At 40.1% G+C, this 27521-nt stretch overlaps 1 protein-coding gene across 1 annotated transcript in view; it reads right to left on the reverse strand.

The window, feature by feature from the left end:
* The window catches only part of CDH23 (cadherin related 23), a 537909-nt gene that overhangs the window by 125917 nt on the left and 384471 nt on the right, over positions 1 to 27521 (reverse strand). The window contains exons 26-29 of the mRNA XM_087932328.1: positions 24342 to 24455; positions 22191 to 22339; positions 4213 to 4273; positions 2406 to 2554 (exon numbers count right to left, since the gene is read on the reverse strand). Coding sequence (XP_087788454.1) covers positions 2406 to 2554; positions 4213 to 4273; positions 22191 to 22339; positions 24342 to 24455 — 473 coding nt within the window. The remainder of the gene's footprint in view (positions 1 to 2405; positions 2555 to 4212; positions 4274 to 22190; positions 22340 to 24341; positions 24456 to 27521) is intronic.

Below are 27521 nucleotides of genomic sequence, written 5' to 3' on the forward strand. Positions count from 1 at the left end.
ACTCCTCTCTCCCTTTCTGTTGGCAACTCTAAAAAGCCCAGAGAAATATTTTATGAGTTGACAGGAGTGTTATAAGTCAAGGACTACCTATATTCAACTTGGTTAGAAAAGGAGGCACCAGAGAATCTTTTCCAAGGTGCGCAAATGGCAGCAGGGACATGCAGCATTGTTGGGAGCCTTTGCAATAACGTCAAGGGTATTCAAATATCTGCAGTGGGTGTATATGGCTAATCCTGGCTATAGTGCAAATATTGTTCAAGCCAGCCAACAAATAAAGAGAATGAATGAACAGCTATACAAATAATGCCTTCAAAGCAAAAACCGTCCACACCTAAAACAAATGAAGCTTTAAGGATTGTGTTTCCCCCTGCTTCCCTTTAAAAATAATTGCATTAGATAGAAATTCAGCCACCTGTAAAATCAGAAGTAAATAGTCTGTTGATCAATGTCTATTTCTAGCTGCAGCGAACACTGTTACTCCGGTGGAAAGAAAAGTCCCCTTAATATCCTCTAAAAGGAGAACAACGTCTCTCAGAACAATACGAACGAGAGAAGATGAATAATGGAATAGGCCATGCGTTTTCTGAAGACTTTATTAGATCCCGCCTAGCCACTCTGTTATCAGAAGTGAATGTCACCAACAAGGCACTGAATTGTTAATTGGGAAACATATGAAATAATGAAAAATGGGTTGGGAGATTATTGAATATATTAACCATAAATAAAGAGACTCCCAAATGTATCATTGATATGAATGTGTGATCTATTTGAGCAACGTATTCTATTACAGGAGGCTGGCTCTCTCTCAGTGCTTGTTAAGCCCTATTTATCTGCAGCCGTATTTATTTGGAATGAAGTATTGTTTTAATCCAAATGATGTTAGAAGATACAAGGCCTCAGACATCTGTTGTATTAAATAGGTTGAGTGGGAGGAACAAAAGATTTTGAAAGAGTCCCCACTATTATGTCCTCCTTAAAACATTTTGACTTTGAACCCAAGTACTCAGCATCTACTCAGTAGCTACTTAGTATCTCGCTCTCTCTTTTTTTAAAACAATCAACGTGAGATAAAAATTTGTCCTACCTTACAGGTAATTTCTCCTACCCTACAGGTAATTCTCAACTTACAACCAAAACTGAGCACAAAAATTCTATTGCTAAGCAAGGCAGTTGTTAAGTGAATTTTGTCCCATTTTATGTGTCGGGATTCTGGCACTTAACCCGATTTAAATCATGAGCCTTGAGCCAAACTTCCATAACTTCAAAAGGATTTATTGGGAGTTAACATGTCCGGCACTGCCTGGGTGTCGCCGACTCTGAGGTACATCATTCACTGTCACCCTTGACCCTGGTTTTCCCCCCACCCCCGGGTGTATCGTAATTCATATTCTCCAATGGGACACATCCGTAGCCAAGAGTCATCAATCATGCTCTCCAGTTAGAATTTTGCGTGGCAGAAACTTCAGTCACCTAGTTGCTATCTTTGAAAACATTTATGGAATGCAGTTTTGGTTGCAAGCTGCCGCATTGCTCCCCCCTCCCTTTTTGTTGGCAACTCTAAAAGACCATAGAATTATTTTATGAGTTGACATTATGACTCTTCTTGCCACCGTTGTTAAGTGAACCACTGCAGTTAAGTTAGTAATATGGTTGTTAAGTGAATCTGGCTTCCCCATTGACGTTGTTTATTAGAAGGTTGTAAAAGGTGATCACATAACCCCAGGACGCTGCAACGGACATAAATATGAGTCAGTTGCCAAGCCTCTGAATGTTGATTGCCTGAGCATGGGGATGCTGCAATGGTTGTAAGTGTGAAAAAGAGTCATAAGTCACTTTTTTCAGTGCTGTTGTAACTTCGAAAGGCCACTAGATGAATGGCTATTTATCCAATGGGTTATGCAATTTAGGGAATATTTTTTAAAAAAAGAAACCAAGGCCATTTGTATTATTCATCCTAATCAGCAATGACACTCCCAGCTAGGAATAAGATGGACTGAAAAGCAACAATCCAATCTCTACAAGTATCATAGCGAAAGATATCCCTCGGGCAGATCTATAAAAAACATGCAATGGGTGACTCATGGATTTTCAACTGTTTTAGTTCTTTACTGTGAGTAATTGTTTTCTGATATGTGAAACAATTAGATGTTACCCATATTTTATAGCAGAGGTGGTAGTCAGCAGGTTCTGACCAGTTCTGGAGAACCGGTAGCGCTAACCTAACCCTAACCCTAACCCTAACCTTAACCCCAAAACACCAGTTGGCAGTGCAATTCCTCTTGACAACATTCAATCCATGATGCCATAGGATGGACATTATTGATGACATTCACTCAAAGCCCCGTGATGAGGGCCACAGCCTGAAAAAGATAACTGATTTGTAGTATTTTGGAAAAAGACCTTACCCTGACAGAACTTCTCATTGGTCCTTGCTCACTATTGTAAGCCTCCACCTCAAGAACATGGGATGAATTTTGTTCTCTATCCAGGGGTCGTGTACCCCGCATGACCAGCCCATTGCTGGGATTGATCCTGAAATTGTTGAAATTATTCCCTGTTGATAAGAAAGAAAAACTACCAAATAATGCATATCAGGATAACAACACAGTGGAAAATTTACTATTCCATCCAGCTCAACCTCAAGACGAGATAGAGATATGTTAAAATGGCTATGGTGAAGAAACATTGAGAGAGATGGGGGGGGGAGGGAGGGAGAAAGAGAGTGGGAGAGGGAGGGAGGGAGAGAGAGATATATTATAATATTACAAAATGTCTTTGGTAGGGCACTTAGAAGTTGCACAAGGACAGCACCTCTATAATGTAAATTAAAGTAACCCAACTTTTTTCAGGCTTCCTTTTCCATAATCTTGGAAAACCGGTGTTTCTGCTTTAAAGAACTACTACAAAGTTATTTTCCTCTGGTCCAATTCACACACTTTAATTAATTGCACAGAGATCCTGAGCTAGCAAGAAGTCTACAGCACTTTCCCCAATCCTTCCTGCTTATTGCAACCCTTGGCTTTATTCTTAATGACTTACAGCAGCTGAATACAAAGGAAAGGAACCTTCTGAGGATCATGATCTCAGAGTATATGTTAAGATAAGTAGATGTAATGGCCCCAGTTTTTGGCAGTGCACATAATCCCTGAGCTACAAGTATCTCAGTATCTCAATTGAGCAAAGTGGTCATTCAGTGAGACATCATGTGACTGCTTTGACCGGCCCTTCATTCCGTGCCATTATAATTCAGAACAGTTACTGAACAAATGGTTATAATTTGCAGAGTACCCATATACCTCTATCAAAAAGATGATAAAACATGGTCCATCAGGTTTTAAAAAGGGAAGTTTATTTCAATTTCATTACACAGCGAAGTAGATATATTAGAAGTTGAATCCACTCAGATTATTTCTCTCAATAATTAAGTCTGGAGGGAAATAGTAGAGCTATACCAAGGGTCTTCAAACTTGGCAAGTTTAAGACTTGCGGACTTCAACTCCCAGAATTCCTGAGCTAACATGACTGGAGGAGGAATTCTGGGAGTAGAAGTCCACAAGTCTTAAAGCTGTCAAGTTTGAAGACCCCTGAGCTATACAAACAAGGAAACTGGAGTTAGGCTGCATGGGAATCAGTATGGTTTCAAAGCAGGGGTGGAATTCAAAATTTTTACCAACCGGTTCTGTGGGCATATGTGGTGGGCGTGGCTTGGTGGTCATGTGACTGGGTGGACATGGCTTGGTGGTAATGCGATTGGCTGGGTGTGGCCAACTCAATATCACTCACATCAAGGCACGCATCTCCTCTCCTGGCCTCTCATGACTATGAGGATGCTGCAACAGTCGTAAGTGTGAAAAATGGTCATGTCACTTTTTTCAGTGCCATTGTAACTTTTAATGGTCACTCCATGCAACCAAAGTACCAGCAAAGGAGGTGAAAAAAACTCCAGAGAATTTCCTGAGAGGAAGTTTAGTCCTGCCAAGAATGTAATAAGGATTAACAGAGGCAGTTTCTGTAAGCAACACCAGAATGTTTCCTTCCTGCCTTCCTTACAGGATTAGGCCAGTAATTTCTTTTAACAACCAGTTCTCCTAACCGTTTAGAATGTTAACAACTGGTTCTAGCGAATAGGTGCAAACTGGTAGAATCCCACCCCTGTTTCAATATATATATAAGAGTCCTTACAAAATATAGATATCCAAAATATCTATTTACCTCTGACAATTCTGTACCACACGCGGCCATTCACACCTTCATCTGCATCCATGGCTTTCACCTGTTAGAAACAAACAAAAAATAATGGAGCTGTTTTCATGTTGAATGAAATGCCAGGTGCTTCAATATGTTTATTTATTTATAATGCTGGCATCCTCCCCTTGTCATTCTAGCCTTAGGACAGCTTACATTTGATAAAACACAAACTTGTTTTAAGATTTAATTAAAACTGTAAAGACAAGAGAGAGAAAAAAAATCAAAAAGTAAGTTCCTGTTAGGAAAAGGATAAATATTGTCAGTCACGGGGAAAAAATATTTTATTATTCTGCATTCTGTAAAATAGATGCAGCGGAAACAGGTATAGAAGTATCAGCCTCAAAATGGAAAATATTATTCTTTAGGGCATTATCAAATATGAATACATTAAGTCTGCAGTAGATGTTTGCTGTGTTTAGCGTGCATTAATTATTTTCTTATTTATTTTATTTTATTAATATCCTGCCTTTATTATTTTGATAAATAACTCTAGGCGGTGAACATACCAAATAAACTTTCCTCCTCTGGTTTTCTCACAACAACAACCCCGTGAGGTGGGTTTGGCTGAGAGAAAGTGATTGGTCCTAAGCCACCCAGCCAGTTTTCATGGCTAAGGCGGGACTAGAACTCACAGTCTCCTGGTTTGTAGGCCAGCTACTTTAATCACTAGACCAAATATGTTCATGAGATGTTACTGAGGTGATAATTGTACAGTTGGTTATGGCAAGTTAAGGCTGAGGAACCACCAGCTGCCATTTGACTTCAGTCCCCACACCTCCCCACCTGACTTCTCTCCTACCTTGGACAAAGAAATAGGAGCAGACTCTCAACAGAGTCTTCTACTATTCTAGCCATTTTCCTTTCCCACTGCAGAAGGCCAAGTTTCTAATCTATACAAGACACTTTTTCAAAGTGGGGAAGAAAAGAACGGACGCAGATTTCTTTGGTTTCATATAAGTAAGTGTGATTAATTACATGTTATCCAGTCATTTTTGGCTCCTAGCAACCACACAGATCGGTGATGGTGAACCTATGACCGTGATGGTGAATCTATGGCACGTGTGCCAGAAGTGGCATGCAGTCTCTCTGGACATGCCAGGTATCACCCGTTACTCTTCCGGGTTCTGGCGTGTGCCGGCTGGCTGGTCTTTGCGCGCATGGGAACACCAGAAACTGGATGAGCAGCTTCTGGTACATGCTCCTGGCACATGCATGTGCACCGGCCACCTGGTCTTCTGGCTTCTAAATGCACATGTGCACATGAAGACCAGCTGCCCGGCACACATGCACGTTAGAAACCTGCCGGCCACCTGGTCTTCCAGTTTCTAATGCGCATGTGCACATAAAGACCAGCTGCCCAGCGCACGCATGTGCGTTAGAAACCAGCTGGCCAGCATGCATGCGCGTTAGAAGCTGGAAGACCAAGTGGCTGGTGTGCCTGCACGTGCTGGGAGCTGCTTTTCCAAGTGAGTGCACGTGTTTCAGCACTCAGTTCCTTTTTGGCAGCGCACACTCCCATTTTGGCACTCGGTGCCAAAAAGGTTAACCACCACTGACCCATGACATACCCATCACAGGTGACATGCCATGTTATTTTCAATGACATACTAACATGCACCATACTTGTTTGATTTTCTGAGGCTGCAGAGTAACAGAAGAGAGTGGTGTGCTCTGGAGCCTCCAAAACTTATGTGAGAACAGGACTTCTCCATGCTTTTTGGAGGCTGCAAAACTACTTTTTCTCCAAAGTTACTTCCAGAGTAAAGGCCTCATGAAACCTGGAGCTGTCCTACATAGGCATTTCCACCCCCTGAGATTTATATGGAGCTCGGACAGAATGTTTATTTGACCAGCAGTAGAGCAAATGATCATTTCAAACAATACCAGAAACTTTCAGCACCCTTAAGAATCTAGCAGTGGCTTTATGCATATTTTTTTCCTTTATATAAATTTTGCTAGATATTGTTCTTGGCATTAGGCAATATTAAAAACACACAAAAGGAACCGACTGCCATGAGTACTAATACTTGAGTTTGAAGTGTACAAAATACCTACCTTTATTTTCAGACTTATCTATTAAAATTCATGGATGTTAATCCTAATAAAATGCAACGTCCCACATTTTTTTCAGCTCTATTCCAAACTACTATTAAAAGCAGAATAAATGTTTTAGCACACTATTTTAAGCCCATCAGAGTGCATGTTGTTTTTATTGTTAAGTCACTGCTTTTTCTTTCACTTTTTCTTATGTTATACTTCTGCATAATTGCAGTTTTCATTCCGTATGATTAATATGCTGTACGATGCTGTTTTTAATAAGGAAACTGATTCAATAGCTGGCTTTTTTCATTGTTTTACATGTGTTTGAGTTTATTTTGCTCATATTTTATTTCTGTAATTATTTGATGTTTCTTTATGAAATACTCAAGATCACACACAGACAAACTGCATTAAAAAAATACATAAAGAATTGCTTGGTGCAAACGGCAGAGTTATTAGGTATTTTCTAAAGTTTGGGCATCCCAAGTCCAAAAGTTTTACATCACTGACATAGATTTTCTCCAGAATGGTCTATCCGCAGCCTAGTCTTCCAGCTCTTCGAACAATGCAATCTTGATTACTGATTACTGTTGACCTCATGGTTGTTTGTCCTTCTCTTCATTTTTCTTCCATATTTTCCAGTATTAGAGCCTTCCCCAGGTAGCTACATTCTACAGACACACACACACACACACACACACACACACACACACGTCTGAAATAGAATCAGGGCGACTGAATGGAGCTGAGCGTTTACTGGCTGTTTGCCCTTCTTGAGGCCTACATGGAGTTCGCAGCAGATATCTTCTCTTTGTGCTCAGAGGATCAAACTCATAGCCTCCTGATTGCGAGGCAAGAGCGCCATCTCTAGGCCACCACGCTAGAGGTACAGCAGGGGTGTCTAATTGGCGGCCTGCGGGCTGGATGTGTCACATGCAGGCCATGCCACGCCCACACCGGCTCCATGAAGGGGAAAAACATTGCGATACGTAACGTGATGTCAACACGATGCTGTATTTCTGCGCCCCCTCCCCTTCATTTCAGATAGGTGTTATAATCCAGTCTACATATTAACACAATCTCTATTATATATCACTGGTTACTAAACACAAAGAATGACAAATACACAATATGACTATATTTAAGAGTTTTCCTAACTCTTAAATATATTCATATTGTGCATTTTTCACACAATTGTGTGCTTCTCTAATTGCATTAGAGAAGATGGTGAGAAAACTAGAATCCTACCACTTTTACAGGTGTTCCTCACAAAACGCTCCAGGACAATATTTCCCAAGTAGGATTTGCAAAAGCCATTGAATTCACATATAGAGTGCCGATAAAGGGAAGCATATCTGCAACAACCCGTCTATCACTGAAGCTTTGGAGGTTACAGAGGAAGCACCAGATGAATACACAATCACTTCTGTATTTAGCTGCCAAGTTTCATGTCATATTCAAAGGGGAATTTATTCAGGATCTGAATCTCCTCTGTGTAGGAGAATCTCCTCTGTCAAAACTTCACACCAGACATTATAAAAGTGCACTTCGCCGAACAGAAAAACAACTGTACTTCTGGCTGGTGGAGTTTTCATCATAGCAATTTGAATTACTGTAGGCCGTGCAGAAATCTAGCAGCTTCTCCTTTTATACACCACCCTGAGCGTTTGGTTCACTGAGCACAGGAATCAATAAAGAGTTGAACCTCAGTTCAAAAATCTTTGAGGAGGCTGTAAGTAGTGATTAAGGCTAACACAAAGAATAAACAAACCAGAATGACAGACAACAAGAACCCAAGTTCAGGAATTCCTGGTTTAAGTAAATTATGTGACTTACACTATCCTGAAATTGCTATTCACACTCAGGTTTCACCCACACCAGTGGTTGTTTTAGAAATTGCGGTAAGACAATGCATTGTTTCCTTAGTTCAGTGGCAGTGTGCACAATAGGATATTTTCAGATTTTTGAGGAAATATAACCCAATTCCGCCACCTGGTGTTCCTATGGCTTATTTCAACCAGCTTCCTAATCATCTCTCCCTTGGGGAGAACAGAAAAATGCATATTATAGTTACAAACATTTTGCAAATGTTACTCAAAACTAGAGGAAATATAAATAAAACAGGAACAGGCAGTGCCCTTTGAAAAACAAACACACAAAAGAATAACAAGAATATTTTAACTGCCCGAGAAAGTCTTGAAAAAGGGTTAATGTGTGTGTGCCAACTGAAGTAGTGTGATCTGGTGGAGAGTAAAAAAAACACTGGTAAAAATCACATCTTGAAAATTGAAATTATATCTCCTAAGGCAGAGGTCTCCAAACTTGGCAACTTTTAAGACTTGTGGATTTGAAGTCTACCAATCTGAAAGTTGAAGCTGACTGAGGAATTCTGGGAGTTGAAGTCCACAAGTCTTCAAGTTGCCAAGGTTGGGGACCCCTGCTCTAGAACATGCTGTGACTGACTGTGGGGCATCCGGTTAATACCAAAATATCCAACACCGGTAGTCCTCGAGTTATGACCACAATCGAGCCCAACATTTCTGTTGTTGAGACATTTATGAAGTGAGTTCTGCCCCATGTCACCTTTCTTGCCACAGCTGTTCAGTGAATCACTGCATTGGTTAAGTTAGTAACACGATTGTTAAGTGAATCCGCCTTCCGCATTGACTTTGCTTGTCAGAAGGTGGCAAAAGGTAAGCATATTTGACCCTGGGAGACAACAACCCTCACAAACATGAGTTAGTTGCCCAGCGGCTGAATTTTGATCACATGGCCATGGGGATGCTGCAATAGCGGCTGTAAGTGTGAGAAACGGTCATAAGTCATTTTTTTCCAGTGCCCTTGTAACGTGAATAGTCACTAAAGGAACTGTTGCAAGTTGAAGACTACCTGTATATTATGTGGCTACTCACAGGCATTCTTCCTATCAGAGGTGGTATTTCAGCAGGTTCTGACCAGTTCTGGAAAACCAGTAGCGGACATTTTGAGTAGTCTGGAGAACTGGCAAATACGGCCTGTGACTGGCCCCGCCCGCATCTATTCTCTGCCTCCTGAGTCCCAGCTGATCGGCTGGGCCTTCTTTGGTTGCCCTGCCCAGGAGAACGGAGCTGGAAAGCAGGTTCGTGGGGTGGGGAGGGAATGGGAATTTTGCAGTATCCTTCCCCTGCCAGTGCCCACCAAGTCATGCCCATAGAACCAGTCGTAAGTTTTTGTTTTTTTAATCCCACCACTGCTGCCCATCCTTTCACACCAGGTCCTATCTAAGCAGTTCAGGCTTCCATTGCTCAGGAAAAAAAAAAGCACTCTGGAAATGTGCAGGGAATTATTCTGCATTTGTCTCCCTTGGAAGGAGAAAAAGGCAAAGCAAGATCTACAGGGAACCTATGTGGAAGATGGCAGCCTTGAGGAGAGTAATATTCAGTTCAGGGAAATTTCTCTTCTGTCCTAGGAGGAAATCTTCCCTTCGCTTTCCCTCTCCCCTCAACCGCTGGTCCAACGTGAACTGCTAACTCGGTGAACAGACTCCAGACCGTACCATTTAAACTTTTAACAGGGGATTGGATGCACTAGAGGTAAAGAATAGGAATTCCCTTATAAGCTCAGATCTGGAAAGCATTTTGGCCCACGACACGATCTTCCCGATCGAATACGGTGATAAGTGCCTCAGGTTTTGTCCTGCTGGGAATCTGCAATAGCTGTTCATTATTTACAAGCAAGACTTTTCCACCCCTCTTTTCTCTCCCCCATCCCCCCCCACTTTTCTGGGCACACCCCTCCCCTAAATTGCCAGGGGGCTGGAAAACAACAGAGGCCAAAGAAGGGGATGGCCAGCAGGAGAACTAATCAACAAACCAACTTTAAAAGCTGAAGGGACACGAGGAAAAACAACAACAATGCAGCGAAATAAAGTATTTGGAGAGGTAAAATGTTTGCTGAACACTTCCAATTAAAAAGGTCAGTGCATCAATAGGCTCTTCATTTGCTCCAGTTTTGTTGCTTTGATTTCAGAGAACATAGTGGCTAATGTTTGAGGAGGCTTAATTATCAACAACTAAATGCATCTGGAAGGAACGAATAAATCAAGGCCTCTTTTACAAGGCAGAGAAGCACATCTGAGTCTTAAAATGTATCATATTTAAAAAAAAAAAAAGCAAACAAATTGCTCTTTAATAAACAGTACTTCTCTATTACAGTGAGTTGCATAACAGGGTAACCGCTGACAATGGATAGCATTCAAGAAGCTCAGTCAATGAATGTGTTTCCATTTATTTTCACCTGACTCCACAACTTACTTCATCAGAAATATACATATGACATAAAAACATTAGATAATTCTGTATGTACATAAATATCTAAAATTGATCATTGAACAGGATTGGTTCACTTTTTTTTTTAAGCTGGGAGAAAAGGGAAATCCTTGTCTAAATGTTCTTCAGGAGAAAAAGTACTGGGAAAAAGTTGATTAAAATATTTGTATTCATCCCATTGGGAAGTGACTTTGCAGTATTTGTAAGGCTTTTTTTGGTCTGCATTATTTGCCAATATCCTGAGTTTTGAGGAGTCCATAATTTATGCAGCAACTGTATTTCCTGTACGTTATTATTATCTGATGAGTCTCTAGAGAGTAATACAGATGATTGGATTAACATCATCATAGCAAATTTATCAGATTACTTATTCAATGTATGCACATAAATTGCTGTTTTGAGTATTTTGATAGACCTGATTGGCACTATTGCAGACAACTACAATTCTGTATATATATTTACTAGATAGAGGCTTGAAATACCTTGCAAGAATCATGGTAAACCTCAAAGTATATTATGTAATAGTTTTGTCTTGAGGGACATTTTAGCTATATTGCTTACAAACATTTAGACTCAGTGACATGAAACTTCATTAAAAAATAAATAAATCCAAAATATACCATAGATTTTACAGTATGTTTTTTTTTAGAAGATGAATACTTCTGTTTTGCTCTGTAGCAAGAACTGTACTTTATGTTGGGGATCTGTAGAAAATTATTATTTCTCACATTTTATGGTAACTAGCTGAAACTTGACAAATGAAAGGGATTAGTCTGGGGTCCAGAGAACCAGCCATATGCAAAGCATGCCGTTTCTTTTAATTTGCAAAAGGATTTAAAGAATGCGAAGAGACGCTGGATTTTCTACTTATATCCACGGATGTATTGAAAGAAGATTTTCCATCTATATTTGAAACTATATTTATTTACTTAGGCATTTTTCACATTTCTGAACCACTCATCTCCCTCAAAGATTTTAACCTTGAAAGCCACCACTTTGACGGCACTGAGTGATTACCACAAACCCAGATATATAGGAAAATTGCTGCCATGTTAGAAGGAATCAGAGTCATTGTTGAATAAAACAAAGGTGATCCCAATGAGATATACTAAGATAATGGCTATTTACATTGATAACTAAATAAAAAGAGAAAAGATGGAGGGGGAAAGTGGGGATTGAGGATCGAAATACTTAGAATAAACTCATGGAATCTTACAGATTTACAGAACTGTGTTGGAAGGGGCCTTAAAGATCTTCTAGTCCAACCCCTGCTCAAGTGGGAGACTTTTTATACTTGTTTATACTTGTTGGCTATCTAAATTTTGGGGTATTCTGAAAAGTAGAATCAAAGGTTATTTTTTTATACATTTCTTTCAAAGTTACATGTTTGGTAAAAGAAATAAAAATTACAATATTTATGTAATAAAAAAGCTGCAATTAAGATTGATTCAGCCTGGAGATGTAAGATGGGCTCACATAACCAGGGACTTCTATTCTGGAAATAATGCAGTATGTATTCCTGAAGTCTGTTTTGATTTGCATAGTTATTTCACTTTAATTCTGGTTTGTTCTGGTGCATTGCTCTTTTGCTTGTTGAATTTGTTTTCTTCTGACCTTTCCATATATACTGTACGTTGCTCAATTTAGTGGCTATTTTTGTCGTAATATCTTTCTGTTTTCTTTCGAATTGCTCTGAATGGATTATTTAGTTCAGTTCATGTTAATTATTCTAGTCTTTTTAAGGTTAAATTTAGAACCTTGGGTGAACTATAAATGATATTTATATTTCACTCTTATAATAGCATTTTACTTTTTTTACTTGGTAAAACATTTAAACCTGGTAAACTTGGTAAAAAAAAATATTGCCGTGAAAGTAGCTGAATATCAAAAAACCCTAATGATTGCAGAAATTTACCATTTAAAAGAGAGAGAGAGAGAGGGAGGGAGGGAGAGAGAGAGGGGGGGAGAGCGAAACAGAACAGTTCAGGAAAGTACACTTAACACTGCAGCTGTAAGTGGTCAATTTCATGTTGTTGATAGTTGTGTATCTGATGGCAAGCATAGGGATTAAATTCATGTAGAAAAAATTAGCTGCCAAACAAGCAACCAATCTATCCACCGATCTCTGCTTTTTACAACTTTAATACATCACTGTGGTACAATATCTGAAAGTCCATCTACCTTCCACCTAGGGCTGTTTTCATCTAAACCCTTCTTCTTCTCCTTCTCCTCCTCCATCACGTTTTTCTTCCATTTTCGTTCATGAACTAGGAAATTGATTTCTAGAGGTTTGGTTGACAACCAACACTGATGCCAAGCATATAGAGTCATAAGGTATAAGCAAATAAAGTGCTAGAATGCCAAAAGTAGTCAACTGTGCAGAGTATCTCCGTGCCAAGCAATCACAGTGTCTGGGTTGTGGTGAATAGAGATCTTCTACAATATAGAGGCAATCCAGATGGTGACTACATCTTGTTAGCTTCAGATGTTTGTGGAGCTATGACTTCTTTCTTAGCAGGCAGTATATGGTGTCACGTGGCATAAGTAATAGGATTTAATCTATCAAAACCATGCTACGGCTGGGATTGAATGACTATTCTTATTTTTTATTTTGGATGTAGCTGTTGAAGAACTCTGGACAGCTCTGCCAGAGAGCCTGTCCATTAAAAGGACAGTATCATAAAAAATGTGCAATATTGTAATTTTAAAAAAACAAAAACACCCAGCTTCTCTAATTACTAATTTGCATGCCCTCTGTGTTTTAACATTTTGTCTTTACAGGGAAAGAATCTGGCTAAGGCAGTTGGCACTGTTTTCTGTATCTGGGTACACAAAACAAGCTAATCTGTGAACGTAGAGGGAAGAATGAATATTAATGTCAGCATAAGAAAAACTAAAACAAGCCTGCGAGCATATATGATTTCATCTTATGCCTTTACTACACAACTCTCCAACCTAGCCACAGAAGTTTTGTGAAGTTTCAGTAAGGTTTTATTAGCAGAGCATCAAAACACCCAATTTCTACCACTATTTCCCCGGCTGGCTTGTACATTCCCTTATCTCAAGAAACCAAATCTTAGTCAAATGAGATCTGATCGTGCAGGAAGTCTTTTCGATAATCTGATTCCATAACCTCACAGCATGTATAGTCCGCTCCCCCCCAACAATTAAAAAACTGCTCCATTTCTGAAATTAAGTGAAATTAATAATAATAGGTTCTGGCTACAGAGACCACCGTTCTTGAAGATGGAACGCAGCGAACCAAGCCAACGATTCTTTATTGTTTTTCGCTATTACATTCCCATTGTGTGAACTTAGAGTAATTATATTGTAATTACAATTGGACTGACAGAATATCTAAATGGATAGACAAATAGATATAACTCGTGATTCTCCTAGTATGACATTGGATTCTCCTTGCCATGAGTATATACTACACCAAGTGTTTGTTAGCTAACTATGCCAGAGTTGTGATATAGTAAGAACATAAATGCAAGGTTTAGTTTGCAGACTTTAAATGGATGGCCCCTAATTCCATACTCCTATGGAGATGATTTTCTGCATCATATAGGCCAGGGGTCGCCAACCTTTTGGGCTTCAGGGACCAGCAAACTCATAATTTTAGATCCCAGGGACCACTAACTGGTTCTGTGGGGGTGGCCTAATTTGTGGGTGTGGTTTGGTGGTCATGTGACTGGCTGGGCATGGCTTGTATGTAAATATTATAAATATTCTAAATATTTATATAAATATTGAATTTTTTTTATTAAAAAAGAGCAACTTTTACCCAAAATCAGGCAAAGCAGATGGGCAGATTGAGTTGCTCTCAGAATCACAGATACATTCAGAAATCTATTTATCTGCCATCGGCTAGCTCAGTCTGTCACATAAAATTTGCTTGCAAGCAAACTCATAATGTATATAAATATTGATTTTTTTTATAAAAAAGAGCAACTTTTACCCAAAATCAGGCAAAGCAGGCAGACTGAGTTGCTCACAGAATCATTCAGTAATCTATCTATCTGCCACCAGCTAGCTCAGTCTCTCAAATTTGCTTGCCGTGAGTCTGCACTGAAGTTGCTTAAACCTTCAGTCCTAAGGGAGGTTCGGGTTGTACTTAAAAGTAGAGCCAGAGACGCAAAGACTAGCTAGAAAGCAAGAAATCCAGCCATTTCCTTCTTCCTAGCTAATCTAAATCTGCCGGCACAGCAGAACAGCTGATGGTCAGAAAAAGGAAATATAGCAATTTAGCAGGCAAGTTTTCCGGGTAAGGAGTGAGTGGGTGGGGAGGGATCCCGCAGGCCATGTGGGCGACGCAGCTTTGTGTTTCTGCGCAGCCTAGATTAATTGCTTTGCAGGGGGTGCTCTGGGGGTGAGATTTTTCTGCGGTCTATCAAAATTTTCTCATGGCCCACCAGTGGGCCACAGCCCACCAGTTGGCAACTGCTGATATAGGCTATGAAGTCTGTAGATGCTCTGATTGTCAGGGCTCCAACAAATCCACCCCCATGAATTATGTATTTGAGTGTCAGATGGCTGTCAGAGCTCCAACAAATCCATCCCCATTCAAATCATAAGTCTCTAGCCGCATCTCTCAGAGTAAAAAAAAAATTGATTTATTGGAGTGACCATGTTGATGTTAACTGGGTGCAGCCGACACTAAAATACACCATTCATTTCCCCCTTGACCCTGGTCTTCCCTCCACCCCCTGGATGTATATTCTCCAATGGGACACATCCATAGCCAAGAGTCATCAATCATGCTCTCCAGTAATATTCTTGCACGCCGACAGCTTTGGGCTGCCAAGGAGATTATCTGAGGCGTTTAAGGAATGCACTGCTTTCCCCCACTCCCTTTCTGCTGGCAACTAAAAAAACCAAAAGAATATTTTTTAGTTGATACTGATGCTATTCTGTGGCTTGAGAAGCAGTTTATTATTTATTTAGCATATGGCACATCATACATGGACTAGCAATATATATTAATATTCCATCTAGATTACTAGAACCCAATAAAATATAAATGATAAAAAATGCTATGTCTAAACACCAACGTTTAAGCCAGGTGTCCCCAAACTTGGCAATTTTAAGACTTGTGGACTTCAACTCCCAGAATTAGCTAGCTGGAGAATTCTGGGAGTTGAAGTCCACAAGTCTTAAAGTTGACAAGTTTGGAGACCTCTGGTCTAGGCCATCTAACCATTGAAGCACAGCATTGTTTTTATTTTTTTAAAAAAGAAACTGGACTGGTATATGCCCTCAGCTTACAGCCAGGCACTATGTTTGACATGAGACCCCCGCAGTCACACTGAGGGGAGGATACTGTGCCCCTGTCAACTCATAAAATATTTCTATGGTCTTTTTAGAGTTGTCAGTGGAAAGAGAAGGGAGGAGGGTTTGGGGAAGCAATGCAGCAGCTTGGAAATCAAAAGTGCATTCCATAAGTAGTTTTTCAAAGATAGTAACTAGGTGACTGAAGTTTCTCTGCACAAAATTCTAACTGGAGAGCATGATTGATGACTCTTGGCTATGGATGTGTCCCATTGGAGAATATGAAGTATGATACACCCAGGGGGTGGGGGAAAACCAGGGTCAAGAGTGACAATGAATTAGGTGTCTCAGAGTCGGCTACACCCAGGCAGTGCTGGACAGTTTAACTCCCAATAAATCCTTTTGAAGTTTTGGAAGTTTGGCTCAAGACTCATGATTTAATTGGGGTAACTGCCGGAATCCTGACAGCCCCATTTATACAGGCAGTCCTGACAGGCGTTGTGTGAGGTGCAAATCCTATTTAGGATTGTTCATTGTTGATGTGATAGTTCAAAGCCTGAAGCCCTTTTTGTGAAGTCATTTATATGTCTTCCGACGCAACTGATTTTCCATCGGGAAATGATATTAAAGTTGTTGGGCAGGCGGCGAGTGAGTTGTTTTATAATTTTTCTATATTTTTCTGAGAGTTTTTAAGAGCATTTGATGTTGTAGTGGAACTACCTAGAGTTGTATGCAAATAATCGGGCACCAGTAAATTCCTAAGCGAACAGAAGTTGATGCAATTTTTACATGGAACAAAGTGAAACATGAGCATGAAGTTCAGAAAAGAAAGGTGAAGTTTTGGAATTATGGATAGTTCTAAACTTGAGTATCACTGGAAACCTGTAGGTGGATCTCTAACCAGCAGCGTTGATCTGAGGCTATTTCCGGGTCCTGCAAGGAGGTGTGTGGAAAAAAATTCCAAAAGCAAAAATTATTTTCTTAAAATTATGTCTTGCAGGAGAGAAGGATGAGTGCGAAGGATTCAGCAAATGAGACCCTGTCAAATACAGGTGTCCCTGAATTACTCAATGCAACCACGGAGCTGGCTCTCTTGAGCTCAGAGCCAACTGAGCAGAACCTGGATTCCTTGCCTATCATCGTTACCCTCGTCTGTATTTTTCTCCTCCTGACCATCGGTCTCCTTTTTGTCACTTTGTGCAAGCCAGCAGCACTTGATCCGTCTTTCCACAGACCGCACGAGTGCATGCCCTACCATTTTGAAGATGCCACTGAACCACAGCTTAAGCTCTGGAAACGTCTGGGTTCCTTAAGACGGTCCATATGCAGTGTAAAGCGCAGCCAGCCCGTTTCCCACGGACGTGAAACACGGCCAAGAAAAGGGACTATTAACCAGGACTGGAGTATCATGGAATCTACTGCAATGTGAATGAACCTCCTGTGGGGGGAAAAAAACGCATTCTTTCCTGATAGGCTTTCGCAAACGGTTTGTAACGTTGGTTAACTGACAACCTTTGGGAAAATCACTGTTTGGCGAGGATAGAAATAAGCAGAAATCAGAGCAACTTCACATACCTCCACTGGTATTCACCAGAATTTTGGGAGTTGAAGTCCACAAGTCTTAAAAGGTTGGACACCCCGGGTATAGACTTTCATGCATCTGAGCATATGCAGTGAGATCACCATGAAAGGCTCATCCCACAGCTGCATCACAATGCAGACATGTAAACGATGGGTTGTATAATAATATCACTAGGGGGTGAGGAAGTCACCATAACTTAGTCCTACCTGCTGAAATTCCCCAGTGTTTGCTAATTATTTTCTGGGGCTTGTGTGCATTGAGATAAACAACCCCTGACCATTTGCAAGTAGCTCGTGACTATATCCTTCACTGTAGCTGGGGATGTTCCACAGCTGCCTCTGATGTGCCAAGACTCGTGGCTGCCTTCCCCATCAGGTATGGCTGTTTCCTTGCTCAGATTCTTTCCTTGCTCAGATTCTCTCTTTTTCATTCTCTCCCCATCCCTTTTGAAAGGTTTTGCTCTCCAAAAATGGTAAGGGCGGGGCCCTTAAAGGGAAACAGCTGAGGGAGAAGTATGGACAATCCCATTTGCTGCCAACTTTCCTTCCAAAACCCAGAGAGCAAAGCGTTTCAATTTTCTGAACCCCTCTGCTGTCATATAATACCGTAGTTATCTAGATTTTTGCACTGAACACTTCAACAAGAGAATGATCAGGGAAGCCATCGAAATAGAGAAACACCCCCATAAGATGAATAAACGGGATGATACCTCCTGCCTTCCAGACATCGGGAAACTAGCCCTTATCAACAAACGAATCCCAGCCACGAAAACCAACACCGGACCCAAAACAACACATGACGCCACCACCAATCTCCCTCACCAGACCCACCCCATAGACGAAAGGCAACCACCGTCCAGAAACCAGACCACGGCTGCATATAATTATCGTGTTTGTACTTTGTTTTAGCTGATTTTATGACTGTTTGCCAGCAGAGTCACTTTCCCGAAATGGGTGGCTGTAGAAATTGATTGACTGACTGACTGACTGACTGGTTGATTGAATAAATGAATAAACGAATGAGTCTATGAATACATGCATACATGCAAAAATGTTCATAGGTGCATAAATACATTTTGACGATAAAAGAGAAGGGTATGATTGTATTAGTATCGGGCTACTGAGAAATTCAATATAATCTTACTGAATCAAAAGTGATAAGGTTACAAAAGTTGCAGCACCGAACACTTTCTTTTTGGAACCTGCTTTCCAAGACTTGTAATTTTATGTGTGTATGTATGTATTACAGTTTCATCGTGATGACACAGCACATCTCATAACAGCTGAATCTGTAAAGGACCCATCCACAAAGCCATATTTTGAATTCTTATTGACCTTAGTACCGAGCATTATGCTTAGGAGGTCCTAATCCTATTTTTCTTTGGTCTCACTTATGACTTACATGCATCCAGATGACCTGTTGTGTACACATTTGGAATGCAAAGAATTCCCCATCCAGTCGTAAGTCATAAGATCATTTATTCAAATCAAAAGAAATTATGGAATCAGCAATGGAAGGGAAAGTTGTAAATATTAAGATTTCTCTTATTTTAGCTACAACATATTTGCATTATTAGCTTGTGTGTGTGTGTCTGTGTGTCTGTGTGTGTGTGTGTGTGTGTGTGTCTGTATGTGTGTGCATGCATACACTTTATGAAAGGGAGGCAGAACCTTAAGTCCTTCCAGTATAATTACATAAGGATTTGGCACCCTGAAACACACACTATCAACTGGGTTTTTTTTCTAAACAAAATGATTTGATTGTGCTCCCATCTCCTCTGTGTGCAATATAATAACACAATGCCACCAATGTAAAACACCATGCCATAAACCCCTCTGTAACAATAAAGTACTCTAGTGCCCATTGGAGGGAATTGCTTAAACAAATAAGCAGCAAAGATTTTCACAAATACATTTGTAAATGCATTTAGACAGAGGAGGAGTTCTCGTGCTTCGAAGCTGATTATTGTGCAGCCTAGTCATAATATGATGATACAACTGGATAAATTAATAACAATGTTAGGCAGATCTAAACTGTTTAGTAGTTTCCCAAAATGCTTTTCATGTCTTCAGTTGGTATTCTGAATAACAACCTTCTAGGATTGGGACAGGTTCATACTCCACCTTGTAAAGCCTGATCCTGAAGGAAAATATTTTCTTAATTGGATACGATAATGGGAATGTGGGGTAGTGATGGGATTTTCAAATTCCAATGAAGAATTATGGAAATTATTGAAATGGATGTATGTTTGCTTATTTGCATTCTATGCTGGTCCGTGACCAAAGTAATTTGTTGTTGGGGTACGTGCACACATGTGCGTGCGCGCGCGCGCGCGCACGCACACACACACATGCATGCTGTATTGATGACTTGAAATCAATGGGAGAATCAATACAAAGATGTGTTGTCCCCACCTCTGCTCCCAACACAACTACGGGGGAATAATTACTTGATAAGATCCATCACAAATTGCTCCCTGCAATGTACCATTTGGAACTAAGCAGCATTAACTATCCAAGAATGGCTATTCATATCTAGCACATACTATATCGGTTTCTCTCAAGCTTGGCAACTTTGTGTGATCTGTGGACTTCAGCTCCTGGAATTCCCTAGCCACATATCTTAAATTTGCCATGGTTGATAATATACGTTAAAGAGGCCCAAAGACCACTTTGAGCTGAGCTTTAAAGGTAGTTCTTACATTGTGGTGGCCCAGTGGTTAAAATGCAGTATTGCAGGCTAACTCTGCCCACTGCCAGGAGTTCAATCAGCCTTCCATCCTTCTGAGGTTGGTAAAATGAGGACCCAATTGTTGGGGACAATAGGCTGATATTGTTAACTGCTCAGAGGGTGTTATAAAATACTATGGGGCAGTATATATAGTAGGTGCTATTGCTAAGTGTTATCACTATCGCTGTCATAAAGGTAGTGATGTAAGAATTGCCTTTAAATCTAACCTGAAAGTAATCTTTGGGCCTCTTAATAGTATGTGCTACTATTCTACTATATATAGAAATATATACAGTAATAAATGGCAATTCCTCACATGAATCAAAGAAGAATGCCAAGTCCAGAATATGAATAGTTTATATTGCCAGCCACTTAAAAGAATTCATGACATACAGTAGATGGCAAAACACAAGTTTAATCCAAAGGACTCCCTTGGCTCAGTTGTAAAACTGATTTTGAACTAAAACGTTTATTGAATTGTCTTTTTTTTGAATTTGGCTTGTGAGAATTGTTTTTGTGTTCACGTTAATGCTTTTGACTGTCATTTTTGCCAGAAAAGCAATTTTTCCAATTTATACAGAGAGTTTCATAGGAGATCCCCTATAGGCATGCTTTCTCTCTTTCTTCTGGAAGTGTATCCACTCAGAGTCGCTTCGAACCATGAGATGGATGACAAATAAATTTGATCAATCAATCAATCCAATAAATCAATCAATTTTCCTATAATGTTTCAGAAGATTTGGCTACTTGAGTTCAATTTAGTTTCCAACTATATGATTCCATATCAGAAACTGTCGTATATTGAAATGGCACCGAGCACACAAAACCAGCACTGAAGCACTGACGTCATTCTTAAACTAGATAATATTTTGAAATGTTGTCAATTTTAATTTTGAAAATAAAAGAGATTGGTCAATATTCTGAAATAGCCATCTTGTAAGTTTTATTTGGGGATAGAAAAAAAGCACCTTGCAGATCACAGAAGTTACTGAAAATCAGCAATGTGGTATCTCAAATATTCTTTTTATATATAAAAGACCCCTTAAACTTCATCATTCACAAGCTTCTATGTGTTCTGTAGCAGTTTTAACACCATACGGTTCAATGTTTTGATGCAATTTTTGTTCCAGACAACTAAAGTCTTCACTACATTATCCCAATATTTCAGGCTTCAACCCTTACTGTCCAAAAAAAATTCTGTGACAGGAACACAGTGATACAATTTTATTATTTCTTCCTCTGATTAGAAAAGGGAATTCCAGAAAAAGCAGGCTAACTCAAAGAACTACCTCTTACAGGAGAAATGTTTGGTTTGAAGAGAAACTGAAAACACCAGAGAAACTCTGTGAATGTATGCATTCATTCTGTTAAAGGTTCACTTCAAAAAGAGGAACAAAAACGAAAAAAGAAATGAGATGTGAAATCTTTTCCTTCATTCCCCCCACCCCCTGTAAACCTGCTTTGTATGCATAGTCAGAGATAAATCCAGACAGCCAATATCTTCCTGAAAGCAGATCTGTTTAGAAGAACTTGACTTACACTCAAAAACCTAGCCCTGAGAACACTGCTTGATTCAAGGTAGCCCATGAACTAGTTCAGGGATGCATTTAATTTCTGAATCAATAGAAAATAATTATTGCGTTCTATGTTTCTGCAACTTAGGGCTTCTAATAGTATAACGCTGTTAGCTTCAACGCCTGGGTCCCAGCTTTCTGGCATTATTAAAATTAATTCTAGATCTCCTGCCTGCTAATGCCTCTAAATCATTACCTACACTTAGGAGTTTCCAATGATAGGGGAAATGAGTGATTGCTAATTGCAATGGAGTTCATGCAATGGCACATATCTGACAGAGGCCTTGGCTAACATTAACACCATCTAGCTGATTTGAGCTCTTTGATATGATTATAGCTAACGGCGCGACTGCGGTGAGACAAAGCTGGTGCTTCTCATTTGTCCTCCCTCCTCTTCTCTTCATGCACCAAACCTTATTGAAAAGTTTAGTTGCATACCTGTACTATGCTGCTGTAATCGGGAATGTCTTCTGGCACAGTAGCTTCATAACTGCTCTGAAGAAAGATGGGTCGGTTGTCATTAACATCCAGCACTGTGATATGAACGGTTGCAGTGCCAGTCCTTCTTTTTCCCGTTGGACCATTATCTGTGAGAACAAAACACAAGGTCTGGGTCATCTCCTCAACATTCAGAAGAAAAGCTCTGTCCGTTCCACCGACTGCGTAACGATCAATCATAGGAAATTCTAAAGAAAATAAGGGTGAAACGTTTCATACCTTTCTGTCTACCATCTTCATTTAGAATAATTTCTGAACCATTACTTTCTAAGAGTTGTCACTGGCTCCTGGAGCCCTAGCAATTACCTTTTCTAGGCAGGTAGGTACTTGCTTGGGATTGGACTAAATGTTTATGTCTACAACAGTGTTGCTCAATCTTGGCAACTTTATGAGGGTGAGGACGTCAACATCACATCTTAATGGTTACCAAGGTTGAGCTGGTTTGCGAACTCGAGGAAAGCTTTAAGTCTGGTTGGAATGTCAATGAGTGACAATATCAAGAGAACAAAGATAACACAGGATGAAGGTGTTCTGACCCAGGCTTCGTCAAACGTAATTAAACACAACCTTGTTTTAAAAGCAAAACCTATTTTATTGCAACGCTTAGAATTGCTTTCATTCCCAGCCAGAACTAATCTTAAACAGTTCCCCAAGATAAGCACATGCCTTTCAGTGCTTTGGAATGCTGCCAAAAACAGAAGTATCCAATTAATTATAACAGAAACCAACCAAGTACCAGAAAAAACAACCAGAATACACAAAGCTTCAAGGAGGACTCGGAATCTCTCGAACTACTTTGCTTCCTGCAAAGATTTTGTCATTGAGGTCTGACTTTTATCCCTTATGGGAGGGGCAATCACCCTCCAGCCTTACTCCTGAGTCACCTCTTCTGCTTCAGCTGCTTTTGCCTTCTAGCAGCCCTGGGCATACGTGCACTAGAAACAGGCTCCACTGGGTTCTCTGCTTCACTGCTGCCAGACTCCGAAGGTAGCACCCCACTCCCAGATGGTTCTGGTCCCATCCCTGCATTGGACACAGGACCCTCGTCCAAGTCCACTCCAGACTCCCTGACTGGTCCCCTTTCTTCTGCCACTGTCTGATTCCGCTGCAGTCTGCACCGGCTGTCGGGGAACCACAACAGAAGGTAGTATCTAACAAACATTGCAGCTTTTGTTTAATTTGTATTAGATTATATCTGAAGTACTGTTGTCCAATTACTTCTAAATCTAAGAGGCATCATAAGACCAGGATTGATATTGTACAATGCAGTAGCCACTTCTTTGAGTTCTTATAAATTAATGCTTGTGTCATCAAGACATGGTTTCTGGCAACTTGTTAGCCTTTTTTTCAATGGCTTCTGATTTTTAGAATGCAGGATCTCTATTTTACCATGCTTTTGGTTACGTTTTTATATCTTACTTGATGGAAGACATTTATATTTTGTGCAGTGCAGTTTATAAGACACCAAATGACCTTGCCGCATGTTTGCTGTATAACAATCTGGTGCTCAGAATGGTAAACATTGTTGAATTAATGTCCCCCTGCAAATATTACTGCATTGTGAATGGTATTTCATAAATATGTGTTATCATGTTATATCATCTAATATCATAAAGATTAAAATAAATGCTTAATTCCTACGATTGTCATTTTTTCCTAACTAATCTACATTCAAACTTAGTGCATGGCAGTAGCTCACTTATATTTCAGCGCACAATATGCGGAAGAATGCAAGTTCATAAAACAGAAACTACACCTCGTAGAAGTCCACGAAGAGGTTCCTTTCCAGAATAATAGATAAAAATTCATGGCTCATGAAGGATAGTCTGAAGATCAGTAAAAGCCAATTTTCTCTTTCTGAAAACTTCAGGTGGGAAAACTATACTACCAATTTGCAAATTAGGTCCTTTAGACCAGAGCTCTCCAAACTTGGCAACTTTAAAGACTTGTGGACTTCAACTCCCAGAATTCTGAGAGTTGAAGTCCACAAGTCTTAAAGTTGCCAAGTTTGGAGACCTCTGCTTTGAATTCCTTACCCCAAAAGCCGAAATATGAGTTCTTAAGAGAAGGATGAAGAATAGACATGCTTACCAATGGCTTCTAGGATAAGGCTGTAGAACGGCATGGTTTCTCTATCCAGGTTGACAACAGTTCTAACTATACCATCTCTAAAGCCAACACTGAATTTTCCATCCTGGTTCCCACCTGCAAAAATAGAAAGAAGAAAAGGATGACATGATTTATATCTACATAAGCATACATCCATATGCATTTTATTTGGAATTATGAACTGTGGAACTAAGAAATTGAGATATTAACATGAAAAAGGGTTTCTCCATGCATATGCTTATAACTGTGGGACTGATACTGTCACCACATATCAATGGGGCTGAAAAATATCCAGGATTCGTGCTCTCAACCAACTTCATGTGAGCTGGCTTCAGTGGTGGTATTCAGCTGGTTCACACCGGATCGGGAGAACCGGTAGCAATAATTTGGCGTGGGTTGCCGAACTGGTAGTAACTTCTGGCTGGCCACGCCCCCGACCCAGTCGCCCTCCCGCCCAATGCTCGCTCACCCCGCCTGCCTGACATTCGCCTAAGGTATTTCTTTTTTTCCCCTCCCGACAATCAGCTGTGCATAGATCAGCTGTGCCGGGATCCCCCTCGCTTGAAGCCCAGGAAGGCAAAAAATGGAGGGAGGAGCTCAGTCCCCCCCCCTCCACTTTTTGCCTTCCAGAGCCCAAGAGGAGCCTTAGGAGAGCAAAAACCCCTCCAGAGGCTCCTCTGAGGCTAGGAAGCTGCCAAAATGGAGCTTAGAGGGGTGCTGTGTATCCTTTAGAGGGGTGCATGCTCCGATTTTTTTTCATCCTGAGCCATAGAAGAGCTTTAGGGGAGCAATAACGCCCCCTCCCCAGAGACTCCTCTGGGGCTAGAAAGCTCCCCAAAATGGGTAGGGGCGGCAAAAAAGCAAAAAAAAAAAAAAGCTGCACCCACCCAGCCACATGGCCACACCCATCAAGCCACGCCCACAGAACCGGTAGTAAACATTTTTGAATCCCACCACTGGCTGGCTTCAGTTTTCAAACGTTCAACCTTCAGCCTTCGGTCTTTCCGCCCTACAGCCTATCCTTTGCAACAAGAAATTGGCCTGAAGCTTTCTGCAGTATCAGCCCTTGTGAATAAAATTATGAAATATTTGCCTAAAGAAATACAAAGTCATTTAGTGGTGAATTATGTGGGGAAAAAACGAACTCCCAAACCATTTTCGAACTAATACTAATAATAGGTACGTGATACGGAAAGAAAATTCAGCCTGTAAGCTAACTTCTATAGCCTAAATTAGGAGGAATCTTATTTTAAATAATGCATCTCAAAATGAATTGTTTTAGTTAGACAGAAGGGAAACTGCAGATTTATTGCATTAAATTTAAATTGTCATAGGTCAGGAATTGTCATGGAAATTACATTCTATTGAAATCAAATCGTTGACCCACTTAATCCACGAGTACGGATATTAATTCTAATTCATAGGAGGAATTTCTTAAAGCCTTCCTGGAAAACTACGGACTGAATCTGGGAAATGCAGATGCTCTATCCCACCATGCCTTTCCCCCTTTTCATCCAAGTTAACCCTTTTGATCCCTGAATTTATATAGTAAGTGATGAAGAATGTGACAAAAATTCTAGGTGTCATTTGGGGATCTGGGCAGTAGAGGGCAAAACCAGACAACATTTCAAGACTTTGAAAATAATGCATTTATAATTTTACCAATGACGCAAAAGAGATAGTCCACCTTACAGTGAGAACCAACTAAGGAACATTTATCCAATTAAAAGCAGGTACTTTTATGTCTCGCTGATTTAAACAAAAGAGAGGAGCCAACTTTTGGTCACCAAGCAGCCCTGCCCAAACGCTCCTTTGGTGTCAAGCACCAGCCAGTTCCTCAAAGGTTTAGTAACTTTTGCTATTTTCTGCTGTTCAGGGATGGGGGGAGCTAGCTGGGATTATCAATTAGCAATGCAGGTGGCTCTAGATAAAGAGCATGCAATACTTAGTTTGGTGGATCAATTTGGGCAGAATTAAACTACATTCTTAAATCTCTCCCACTAAAAACACGGGATTAAAACTTCTTTTAGAATATGTGATATTAAATGTGAAGCAAAAAAATCTTTTTAATGCACATTATGCAATATGTGGAATAGAAAAGATCTTAGAAGAAAGTGCTTTGACTTAATAGCTCAGATCCTATAACACCTGGTTTATTATCCTAAATTCCTTAAGTGACATTATAAAATTACAAATTAAAATATATGCATGATGAAATTGTACATAGTTGAGAGAAAAACTCTCTTTTATTATGATTCACTATCCAAAAGGTTAGGCTAAGAGGTTGTGCATCTTTCAGAGAGATGCACACACACACACACACACACACACACGCACACACACACACACATACACATACACACATACATACACATACATAGATACATTCAAATTTTTAAAATGTAGAAAGTATCATGACCAATCAAAACTATTTCATACATTCTGCAATGGGAATCACATAAATCTGAAAGAAAAAAATCCAGGCCTAAAATCAAACTTGATCTGCTGTAAGAATGCATGTTTATAATGGAACTTCAGGTCTTTTCAGCATGTACATCTGAATTTAACATACCTGGCTACCCTTCAACAAACATGGCAAATGGATTCAGCCACAATGCCTTTTTCAAACTGTCATATTCACATTCAGCAGACATAAGGCAGCTGATGACTCTTTCAGTCTGATGAGGCATAGATAATTCTCAGGAGCAAACAACCCAAAACAGTTCTGCTATCATTTGCAAAACATTATAGGAAAATGTATGCAAATCTCCATGCAAATTAGCCTTGAAAATGGCAGGATGAAAGCCTCCCCTTGCTGAGAGAGATTTACTTCCCCCTACTGCTTTGCACCGATGCTCTCACAGTTTAGGTGGGTAAGAAAACAGACTATTGTCCACGGAAGATGTTGCCTCCCCTGTCAAGTTACAAGAGAGGGGATGGATTGGCAGAAGCTTCACTTTGCCAGAAAACAATCAGAGGATGGTTCTCTTGGAAAGAAATTAAGGCACACATCTGAGGAAAAAAATAATACAAAATTGTGCATAAGTGCACAATTGTGCCTACCATCCCTGTCATATTGCCCCCCATTATTTGTACCTATTTCCTGTATTCATACTTATGTTTATTCTTATATCTATTATCTTGTAAGCGATTGACAAATCA

Source organism: Pseudonaja textilis, chromosome 4 (assembly GCF_049901715.1).
Source record: "Pseudonaja textilis isolate UNSWEBS1 chromosome 4, rPseTex1.2, whole genome shotgun sequence".
Taxonomy (NCBI): Eukaryota; Metazoa; Chordata; class Lepidosauria; order Squamata; family Elapidae; genus Pseudonaja; species Pseudonaja textilis.